Raw genomic sequence first — 11,572 nt, 5'->3', positions numbered from 1 at the left:
AAAGTTATGCCAATCATGCCTTGATCTGCTACTTGGTTCAACTTTGTACTTGAGGTGCATCACTTACATTCTTTTTGCCGAGCAATAGCCAGCAGTGTCACATTTGGCAACACAACTATTGCATATGCATTGTCCAAGCCTTACCAATGCTTGGGACAATGCCTAAGTCATTCCATGCCTTGCATTGGATCCCTAATTCCTTCCTTGAGCTGGGCTAACTTTGAATCAAGGATATGCAACACTATCCCATAGTATTGCACGTGCTATGTATCCTTTCTTGTTACAGACATGATAACGCTTCATCGTCCGATAATATAGCTACACCGGCTAGGCCACGGACTTCAGTAACGCGCTATCATTGCGTTTCCCTGACTAGGAAAGTAACAGTTATACATGACTTACACTTGACCTACTCTTCACACTACATGCTACTTTCACACGCGCATACCACATAATGTTGCTGTCATTTTAGTCGGGAGTTTCTCATTGTGATCATCGAGAAGGATCCATGTTTTTCACTAAGCAAGTATGGTCTTTAAGAATAAAAATTTGTTGTCCAATGTGAACAACACATCCCTCTTGTCCATGGTGCAGATAAGAGGTACACGAATCGATTCCCACTAGGGAGGGTTGCATCCCCCTATTTTCTATGTTTCTGAGTGAGATGAGGATCATATTTTTGAGATGCGGCAGTGGGGTTGGTCTGGATGCATGGGGTTGCACTCAGCTGTGGTGAATCAAAAAGAACTTCTTCTTCTTTCTTTCACCGATAATTTGTCAATTTTCATCAATGAGCAGTTTTGCTAAAATTTAACATCGATTAGCAATTAAAGGTTCAAATGCAGACCGTGATGAACTGCCTTATCTTTTGTGTATGCACTACCTCCTTTTCAAAAAGATACGGAAAGTAATTTTCTCTTTTTTGCCGATTGAAACCTTTTAAAAAATACTTTGCCGATTGAAACCTTTTAAAAAACCTTTTAATATAAGCGAAAAGACTTTCAATTTCCATTGGTTACATTGGATGCTCAACCTAGATTTGTTCTATTATTCAAGGAAAACAAGGGATCCTCTAAGCGGATATAATCATACATGATCCCCTGAAAAGGACCAGAGCTTCTAGATTGAGTTAAGAAAATAGTATTGTTTCCACGCACTAACATACTGCTTGATACATTTATATCGTACATCCAATACAATCCATGAATTCCATGTCTAGCCATTGCGTTATCCTTGCCGATTAATCCCGTCGTGAAATGAGGAGGAAATACGTTCTCGTCGTTGAATCGAACCTTGATCACGAAAAATAATTGATAAGCAAATCAGAGGATGCTAATTTTTAAGCGTCAAGTCCTTCAGTGTTCATTATATATACACTTTCGGTATATGTAACGTTTTCACACCTGTAGTTCTGCATCTGTAGCTGATGCCAGGGCTAATCTTACTTTGTAGGTTCCGGGTTCATCCAACTTGTCCAGCGTAAATTGTATCTGCCATGTAGTTGCTTGAAATGTACCGTCTTCTTTAAACCTGCATCACCATATGAAACTGGTTACGAGCTCACATTAACATATGACCTTCTAATACCAGATGCGCGTTCACATGATAACTTTCATGCACTATTAAGGACACAAAATGACCTGGTAAATTGTGCGAAAAACCAGTCCTTTGTGTAGTCACTTGTGCCAACCGTATAGATAAGATCGCTATCAGGATATAACTCTGTGTACCTTTCCCACAATCCATACTGCCTATACTTCTCGACCGAACTTGAGCTGTTGCAACCCCACAACAAAACAATGAAAGCGTGTACGTATTGGCTATACAGCATTTGAGTCACTACAAGTTTTGAAGTGCAGGGTCACCAAGTGAGGGAAGAGACTCACTTACCAATTGAAATGATTTTCAGCAAATAGTCTATTATTGAACTTTGGGTTTGGTTCAGGAATGTAAAACTCGTGCGCAGAACGATCCGGAATGCCAATCTCCCAAATTATAGAACCATCTCTTGAAGGTTCATATACAAGATCACCCAGATCGATATCAGATCCTACTTAAGTATAATGTACATGTTAAGTACCATAAAACTTTATTTATGTCTACATAGTGAAATGAAAAGTATAAGATATTAGTAAAACCTGGCTCAATCATAAGGTTGCTGTTGTATCTGTAATCTCCAATAAAACCCGGGATCCATGCGAAAAGATTGTATTCTCCTGGTAGAATGTTGCTTGTACAAAAGGATCCTTCATTGTCGGCTATAGTCCAAAATTGGTAACCCTACACCGAAACAAATTGCTACTCCAGTGTCAAACAAATTGCTGTCCCGATGTAATCTTCTTGCTAATCTTTCAGTAATATACTAGGTAGTAAGTGTCATAACTGTTTTTCTCTCTTAGGAAATGGTGCATAAGAACTGTATGGACTGATCATCTAACCTTGCCTTCTCTTTGCCATGAACCAATCTGCCCTGGAGGAGCTAATCCTATATAAGCAGAATCTGCCGATGCATAGTCCTCTTCACTTCACCCATTATAAATAGGAATTAAAATGAAGTCAATGTCAACAAAATTGTGAAACTGCTAGTCTAGTGGAAATGTAGAATGATAGGATCACCTAATCTGGACCAGTAATCGACCTCTAACAGTTCCACGTTGATCAGAACAAAGAAATTCATCCGAAGCTGGGAAGTCATATGGCCAATTTTGAACTTCACTCATCATCTGTAGAATAACTACTGCCTATTAGATTAAGTTGCTGCTAAAACGACTCCAACAATTATGCTTCTATTTTCCCAGTGACTTACTTACCTGCACTTATTGGTTTAAAAACATAAAAGGTCCAAATTTGAAAGCATACCTGTTGTTTTGCATCTTCCCAATGTGCTGCATATAGTTCTTCGGCGTCTGAAATGGAGTTGAGGTATATAAGAACAGGGCCAAACACTTTTTCCCAACCTTCTCCATTTCGGAATTTTAAATCTACCTCTTCCCCAGCATAGTGACGACTAACAAACATCTGAAATGTTGCAAAGAAACTAAGATAATGTCATCTTGATAAAACAATTTCAAGGTCTTTGCTTATTAATTTACCTTGGAAAGGCAGAACCTTCTTGCTTACAACAAAAAGGAGCTAGCTAATTATAGAGAAACAGTGAGAGGATGAGACTTACTGCAAGTGAGATGGGTCCAACATGAGAGGTCAGGTCTTGTTTGACAGGTCCACCAGTACGAAACTCATCGCTAGGAGTAATTATCCAGAACCCAATGGCAGGATCAGAGCTAATCCAACCATGGACCCTATTATGTTGATTCTCGCAAGAATACTGGTACTTGTCATCCACCTGAGAACTGCAGTGTCAAGCACTTCTAGCAAACCGTCTTGGTGAATCTATGTTGTCTAGTCTTGATCTTTGTTTCTTTTCTTATAAGTGGTTTAAAAGTTAGGTCGTTGACTTCCTAAACTCTTTATTGTAATTGTCGACACTCCTATGAGGAAAAAAATCAGCAGCTATCTGACAACTCTGGTTGATTATTGGATCGTCAGCAGCAATATGAATATAGGTGATCATAGGGGTTTAGCGGTCTATAGTCATTCGGCCAATGCACTTTCTGTAGTGTATGAGTGCATAACGTACCTCTCCAGTTAGGTTTGAATTGGTTGGATTTGTTAACAGAACTGCTTCTGGGTAAGATAAAGGTAGACCTGCAATGCGATCTTCAGGCATCGGCATCGTCCTTTGTCTATCATCAGATATGGCCATGTAATGAAATCTAGCCATGACAAATATTCAACAAACTATCACTCTCCAGACAGTATATTTTCAATAGAGGCATAAGTTATTTGTTAACATTATAAAGCCTAAAGTTTTCTTTCAGTATTCTACCAGCTGCATTCTGAATAAATGCAAATTTATGCCTGTGCAGAGATTCACATATATACATTTAAATTTGTCTAATGTCACATGGAGTAATTCACACCGGTTACGCTAGTTTACTTACATATCTTCCCTAAGCTTGAAAACAGCTCTGGTTTGGGTGAGGTCAAAATCAGGCCATCCTTCCAAATGCTCGTAAATTGCATAGGTGTAGAAACCAGAGCAACCGCGTAGCATAATAAACCTGCCATTATCAAAATCGTCAATGTTCATCACTTTAATCTCCCGTTTCAAGCAAAAAGAAAACAAACAAATGGGATTACAATAGACTAATATTTTTTTAAACCTTTTGTCTATATTCAAGGGGCAGACTTTGCCCTCAACAGACGGGTTCCATGTTGTGGTAAATGAAAGCTCTACCTGCTCCTCGTCTTCCTTAATGACGGTAAAATCTGTTCCTGTTATCCTTTATGTACATATCAACGGAAAACCTCAAGAATGAGGGAATTTTGGGTATGCCAGAAATCTTAATATCTTTAATATTAGTGAGAATGTTTTTTTTTTCTTTTCTTTTTTTTTACCTGTAATACATTTCCCTACTTTGTGGTTCCCTCCAATTGAGATCCCAGTACCTAATTATAAATTCACATACGGTTTCGATCAACATTTTTTACCTGGAAATCAACTTGTTACTTTTCCTTGAAATCAATATATTTTTCATACCCGGTATTGTCGACCTGGTTTCGCACTTCGAGTACATTGTCAACACCGTTGTATTGTATCTCCATTACATTTCCTCCAGGCTTGGACAAGGTTAATCGGATGACATCATTATCTATCGTGACCTTGGAAAAAAAATAAAAAAATCATCAACTTGGTAACGAAATTTCAAATTCCAGTCCCTTGATACTTATGTACTTATTGAGAATGTAAATGCTTACATGATTATCTTGTATTTGTAACTGAAGCGCTGAGTGCATACTGAGTCTGCAACGAATGAAAAAGGAAACATAAAAACAAAAATGTAGTAACTTGAGACGAAATAAGAAGTTGGTCATAATTCTGATGAGATTTTTTTATTCTCTCACTCAGAAATATATTCTAGCTCTGGTTTGTTTTTCTGCTTGAAGTGTTTCGTATATATATATATATGAATCTAATGATCACCAGTCCACCTTCTCTGGAGTAGTAGCAGCACTGATTCTCCTAATCCTGGCCATCTTACTTTTCTCACTCAATGGTTTCTCACAGTATTTATTGATATAGCCTCTCCTTAGTTCCTATCCCAACGCGTTTCAACTTTTGATTGGTTCTCACTTCTCAAACCACGGTAGGAATTGTTAACTCTTTAATTAAATGCCATTAAGAAAAGTTGGATGGATAAATTTCAGTGGTAGGAAGTGTTTTCGCATTGGACAGTGGATGTCAAGCTCAAGCTGTTCTCAGTTTTGGAATGTATTGTTTGTTTACTTGAATTCACGTGAACAAAGATGGTTCACAATTTCTCCAGTGTGATGTTCACGTGAATTAAGTTACAAGCTTATTATAGATGCGGCATCGTTTATTAGAGGGGCGGCATTGTGATAGTAATGTCCCTTTAGTTGATTAGGGAATGTCCAAAAGGGGATGTAAATTAACTACATTACCCTTTTCACCTTAAATCAACCAAAATCAAATCAAATTTTTTTAAACCTAATGAATCAGAAAAAATCAAATCAGTTTTGTTTTTCATCTTCTTCTTCATCTTCTCTTCTCCTCCATCAACTGTAACCTCCATTAAAACTGGAAATTTCGTCGTCTTCGATTAATCAGCGATTCGAAAATTAATCAAGTGTAATGACTTATATGAGGTATATTACGAAAAACCCAGTTAGGGTTTAGTTTATTTTGTTCGATTTAAGTTTAATTTCTATCAGAAATTAGGGTTTTAGGTGAAAATTGAAATTGAAATTCTGAGTTTATGTGAGCTACGGTTGATTTTAACTCTATTACGAACCGTAACTGGAGAATTTGATGTTGTTACGGTTGGTAATAGTTCAATTACCAACCGTATGTTCTTATAACTGAAAATTTTCTTCAGTTACGGTTGATAACCATTTTTATTTACCAACCGTAACTCAGTTACGGTTGGTATCGAGCATTTGGTTATCAACCGTAACTCAGTTACGGTTGGTATCGAGCATTTAGTTACCAACCGTAACTGGTTTTACAATTGGGTTTTTCCCTAAATTTAACCAGTTACGGTTGGTAGTTCATCTTTTACGAACCGTAACTATGAATTACTGTTGGTTACGAGCGAAATGCCAACCGTAATTAGTTCTGAGAATGTAAGAAATTGAATTTTTTTACGTATTTGAGAAAAAAAAAAGCTAGTTGGGACTAATTTAGAAGTATACCTGGTCATTTTCAGGCATTGGGTTTTCACTTTGTTGATTAATTTCTTCGATTGATTGAGATTGACCTTCACTTTGGGTTAAAATTTCTCTACCATCTTCAAACCTTTTTTTTAAACTCTAAAATCTGATTTTGAGTTAATATAAGTGAATTTAATCATTAACATTAAACTTGATTATCATCACTAAATTAGGTTATCAATTATGAGGGTTAATTTGTCATTTCCAATTTTTTGATAAGGGACACCTTGAATGATCATGTAATGACCCTTTTTGTCCTATTAAAATGCCGTCTTTCTAATAAATCATGCCGCCCCTCTAATAAGCTTGGTAAATTGTCCAAGTTCCGAAAAAGAGCACTTTTACTACGAAAATGCTGTATTTTCTTGCGGGAGGTAAGTATATTGGCCTCATAAACAACTCTTGGGTGATTTTGAGGCATTGGTCTATGAAACAAACCGGCAACCGAAACACTTCACCAATCCCTTTAACCTGCGAGGTGTTAATACTTAACACGTACGCTAATGGCAACAGAGGCTGTGGCAACACTTTCTTTTTCTATATAACCATAGATGATGCATGTCTTTTCCTCCATCCAATGGTTTTGGATGGCTTTTATTTCAATTGATCGACAGTTTGAATGGCTCAAAAAAGTCTTGGAAATAAATTGTGAGTGAGAATGCTTCCCATTCTTATGCTCGGACGGCTTAGAATGCCTCCCCGTGTAGTCATAATTTCGATTACGAAGACTCATCCACCCTCTTGGATACACAAACGTAACTTATGGGGTAAGTCTTCAAGTCATTTTTTACTTGTAAGGTTAATACTATGTTTGGCTAAAGAAGCCACATGATTAGTATTATCTCTATGGACAAATATCGAAACTGGACAGAATACTTAAATAGTCGATTACCAATCAAAGATGAACAATCATTTTTTGTGGTCCTTTTTGCCAATTTTAAACTACCAATCAAGCTAAGATGCTATTTTCCTCTCTAATTGTAGGTTCTTCACTCTTTTTCTTTTAGTTAACCTCTAATATTCCCTCTATTAAAACTTTAACTTCTTCTAGCTTTCGATTTAGTGTTGACCACATCTAACCCCATTTACAGATTCCGGCACAAAACTATCTTTAGCGACAAGCTTAAATGATGCGTCAAAATTTAACCTTGTATAAGGACTAGCTAGCATCATGCGTCAATGGTTCTAATGTCTGTAAAGCAACACAAGGATTAGCATCAAATAAAAATAGGGTACATTAATTAAATACCCCTATTATAGAGGCCCAACAAAAATATCCTCCCCAAACTAAAAATTCCGGATTGTCAGATTACTATAATGTCCCTAAATATATTTCAGTATCAGAACGTTGCGGAGCATTAATTCCAAAGTTCGTCCGTTATTCATCATTTTCCCTCTCTCTCTTGCTTCTTCTTCTCACTCATTCTATAACTGCAGAGAAAATTTTGAATCAAAAAGAGAAACCGTCGATCAAAACTGAAAATAGAAATCGTCAATCTATATAAGTTAGAGCACTGCTCGGTCGAACTCGCAAGCGTTATTATCTCAAGCTTGTTTGTCAAGTTTAGTGATCAAAACTATGAGTCTTGATTTCTAGTCTACTTATAGTTGAGCTTTAGACTTCACGGCGTTCATCGATTAAAGACGAAGAACTACTAAGGAGAGCTTGTGGAACTTCATCAACAAAAGGTATGTGGAGACTGAAACTCATCTATCACTCAGAAAGTCTATTTCTACTCTACCTCCCTTCTTGAGACAAAAGTCGTATTACTATATAGTATTCGATTATACACATTTGATATTTCGAGCTGAGTTTAACTCGCTTACATATTTCTCGAAATATGTGTTGGTAAGCTTTCGCTTTAACCAAGTTCATCTTATATTCTTTAACCAAGTTCGCCTTGTAACATCTTACATGATTTGTGTGATACAGTCATTTGATGTAGACTCAAAATGTTTCATATTTGATTATTTCAATAACTTGAAAATTGCTTTGATGCTAATAGTTAGTGAAAACAACTATTGTCATCCTCTAAGAAAGTTTCAATGATTGAAATAGAGTTCAGAACACTTAACCATAATTGGATTATAGACATCGTATGCGTATTCGCATATATGTTGAGCCAAGACCGGTATAGTATGCATACCCGTATGCGTACTGGGAAGGTCAAGTAAAGTCTGGGAGCCTTGGTATGCGTACTCGTACGCGTAATGGCGAACTCAGTTGAAGTCCGGGAACTTTTGTATGCGTACCCGTACGCGTACTAATTCAACAATTGTTTTGGATGTGTGATAGTATGCGTACCTGTTAGCATACTGTCGGACACGGTCCAAGTCCGACTACTTAAGTATGTGTACCCGTTCGCATACTGTCGGACACAGTCCAAGTCCGACTACTTAAGTATGCGTACCCGTTTGCATACTTGAGTGGGTTAAGTTCTAGAATCGGTTTTTTCATGAACTAATACATTTATATAATAAGGAATACAGCCTTTTGCAAACCGTGGCTATAATGTTCATGACTTGTTTCGAGTGAATCAAAATTTGTTTTGCTTCAATTGTGTCTGGTATACTTCTATGAGAATATAAACAATTGATCAACTCTATAACTAGTTTAATTCGAGTCATTTGAACTAATTGTGGTTAAGATGAATAAGGTTGATATGGAATTTAGATATTTTCAGAAACTGATGGCTGGAAACCGAGCCGAAACCGAAAATTTTGATTTTGAATCTTCATTTCAGATAGTTACTAAAGTAATAGAGCGTAAAATTTTGATTTTGAATCTTCATTTCCTTATTACCTAAAACTAAAAAAATAAATTAGGCCATATGGTGCTCAAACTGGAACTTTTCAAGGCTTTTGATAGGTTATAGAGGACTTCTATTCTTCATATCTTCTAATTACTTGGGTTTTCTAGTGATTTCTACAGTCTAGTATATGTATTTTTATTATTTTTTATTTTTTCCTTGTGATAACTCTCTTGGCGATACATTTATACTAACTAGATGCATGCGACAAGGGGAGATGATACGGAATTAGTATCTTCTCGGAAACATTAATATTATAGACATGTTGAACAGTAAAGGTTTGGATATCTATAATTCTTGTGTGATGTGTGGAGATGATACAAAAACTCATTATCGCTATTACTTGATTCAGTTGTTGGATTTTTCGAGTTTTATATGACTATTTTTATTATATAATATATGTACATGCATTATTTTGGCTTGAGAAAAAATGAACTATCCTAGAATTAATCGATTTAAAGGTCGAGAAAAATACTCTTATATCAGTCATATTTTAGGTTAAAACCGTGTCTTTATGGCACGGTTTATTTCTAGTAAAATATGTTTAGGAAGTACCAATTTCCCACCTCTAGTGAGAGATGATTAATTCCAAGCAGATAGTTTAGCATCAAATATTTCTATAACTGGGTCCCAAACAACTTTATAATTAGATTTTGTCCCAAGAGGCATCCCCAGATATATGATAGGGATACAATCTAGACTGCATCCTACATCAGTAGCCAAACTATCCAAATCCCGTATATCAGTCGTGTCTTAGACGTATTTATCTTAAGGCCAACAATATATTTGAAACACTTGCGCACTGAAAAGAAATTAATCAATTATTCTTTTGTGTTATCTGCAAATAAAATGTTATCATCAGCGAAATGCAAACGATTAAACCATAGTGCCATTCGTGGAGACAGAAAAACCATTAAAGATATTGGAATTTGCAGCTCTATCAAGGTATTTTAAGAAACCTTCCATAGAAATATTGAATAGAATCAGAGAAATGGGACATCCCTATCTAACTCCTCTGCTTCTTTTGAAAAAACAAAAGGTTGACCCGTTGCAGTAGAGTAACAAAACTTTAACCACTTACACAACTTGTTGTTGAATCCCAATTTATGAAGAATGTCTTCCAACCGACTCTGTCAAAGGCTTTTTCTGGGTATATCTTGAAAATAATACCATGGTTACCTGATCTTAGCCTGGAGTCTACAACCTCATTAGCTATAAGAGTTCTATCGATCATTTGTCTTCCTTCAATGTAGAAAACCACATTATTTCAAACCTAAAGGGGCTTGGACCCCAAGAAGGATCAGTTAAATCTAGGACGAGGGGGATATGAGCAGAGGTGGGTCTAGATTTTGCAAGTTGTGAGGCTAAAGGGTAATGAGTTTTTTTTTGAAAAAAAAGGAGATAAAAAAAATCTATCCAATCTACACATGATAGGATTAGACTGGCAATTATACTATGTATACCTAACACCTTTAAGAGGGAGATTAATAAGATCATGTTGGGTGATGAATTTAGAGAAATTTTCCATATTCTTAGTGATTCTGTTACAACCTTTCTTCTCATCATATTTTCCAATGATTTTAAAATCACCACCAAGACACCAGGGAAGGTCCCAGAATTTGCACACATTATCGGACTCTTCCCAGAAAACAGTTACGTCTAATGTCCTATTTACATTTTTCAGAATCCAATTAAAACCATCTTCCTTGTTTGAGCAAGCAATGGATATGGTGTAGTCACCAACTAGAGAGTCATCAAAATCAATGATATTCTTGTCCCAAAGAATAATTATACCACCAAAATTTCCAAAAGATTGCAGATAAGTCCATCCATAGTCTGAATGTACGCAAATTTGTTTGATATCATAGTATGAAAAATGCACCATCTTTGTTTCCTGTAGTGTAATGATAAGAGGTTCGGTAAGTTCAATTATTTTCCTAACCACTTTTCTTCTAATGGTAGAGAAAACGTCACTAACATTCCATGACTATTTAACCACTTTCCTACCATTTGTGTGGCGGTACTTCTTTATTTTGTGTTGCAGTTGCCTATCCCATTAGGAGATATTCCAAGTCTATTACATTGAGAGACGAGTTTTCAAGGAATAATACCTTCTGAAGAGGAAATCAGCTAGATCCACATCTCGTGGTTCAAATCCAGGTGGGAAGGTGGGGGTATTAGATGATGAATCGTCTTCATTCTTACTTAATATGAAAGAATCCTTAAAACCCATGCTAGACGGTGATTTTGGTTATAGTTGATGTAGAAAGATGTCTTAAATTATATTTATAACAATAGTATACTGAACAGAATTTTTATAGTATTGAGTTTTAGATTTTAGAATCAATGTTTTGAGACCCAGATCGGACGTCAAACCAGTAAAACTACTTGGTCAAGGTCAAACAGTTCAACCAGTAAGTCACTGGGTCAAAATAAAAAGAAGTCAGATAAATTTTATAAAAGAAAAAGTG

At 36.2% G+C, this 11,572-nt stretch overlaps 1 protein-coding gene across 6 annotated transcripts; it reads right to left on the bottom strand.

Annotated features, from left to right (window-relative positions):
• Positions 1-984: 984 nt before the first annotated feature.
• LOC113333389 (probable rhamnogalacturonate lyase B) lies at positions 985-5,183 on the bottom strand. 6 transcript variants are annotated; one of them, XM_026579903.1, is made up of 16 exons: positions 4,966-5,183; positions 4,819-4,864; positions 4,601-4,722; positions 4,459-4,509; positions 4,224-4,343; positions 4,002-4,121; positions 3,638-3,773; positions 3,173-3,343; positions 2,860-3,018; positions 2,617-2,723; positions 2,439-2,523; positions 2,139-2,280; positions 1,891-2,050; positions 1,641-1,775; positions 1,404-1,530; positions 985-1,292 (listed from the first exon to the last, which is right to left on the bottom strand). In XM_026579903.1, exons 2-16 carry the CDS (start codon positions 4,855-4,857, stop codon positions 1,029-1,031), a joined length of 1,938 nt encoding a protein of 645 aa, XP_026435688.1. In that variant the 5' UTR covers positions 4,858-4,864; positions 4,966-5,183; the 3' UTR covers positions 985-1,028. The 6 variants fall into 6 exon arrangements, with proteins under 6 accessions (XP_026435688.1, XP_026435689.1, XP_026435687.1 ...); XM_026579904.1 differs by having other exon boundaries at positions 5,045-5,183; XM_026579902.1 differs by having other exon boundaries at positions 5,053-5,183.
• Positions 5,184-11,572: the final 6,389 nt, after the last annotated feature.

Source organism: Papaver somniferum, unplaced genomic scaffold, assembly GCF_003573695.1.
Source record: "Papaver somniferum cultivar HN1 unplaced genomic scaffold, ASM357369v1 unplaced-scaffold_132, whole genome shotgun sequence".
In the NCBI taxonomy this organism is placed as follows: Eukaryota; Viridiplantae; Streptophyta; class Magnoliopsida; order Ranunculales; family Papaveraceae; genus Papaver; species Papaver somniferum.
Note: the sequence above shows the minus strand (reverse complement) of the source record. Positions and strands in the feature narration are given on the sequence as shown.

What these genes read in the sequence shown, in the direction of transcription:
- LOC113333389 (XM_026579901.1), bottom strand. Translation starts at nt 4,935, where the DNA reads ATGACCAACTTCTTATTTCGTCTCAAGTTACTACATTTTTGTTTTTAT. An exon ending in TTGGACCCATCTCACTTGCA is followed by an intron (nt 3,019 to 3,172) that starts GTAAGTCTCATC and finishes GCAACATTTCAG; the next exon opens with ATGTTTGTTAGTCGTCACTA. An exon ending in GGGAAGATGCAAAACAACAG is followed by an intron (nt 2,724 to 2,859) that starts GTATGCTTTCAA and finishes GTTATTCTACAG; the next exon opens with ATGATGAGTGAAGTTCAAAA.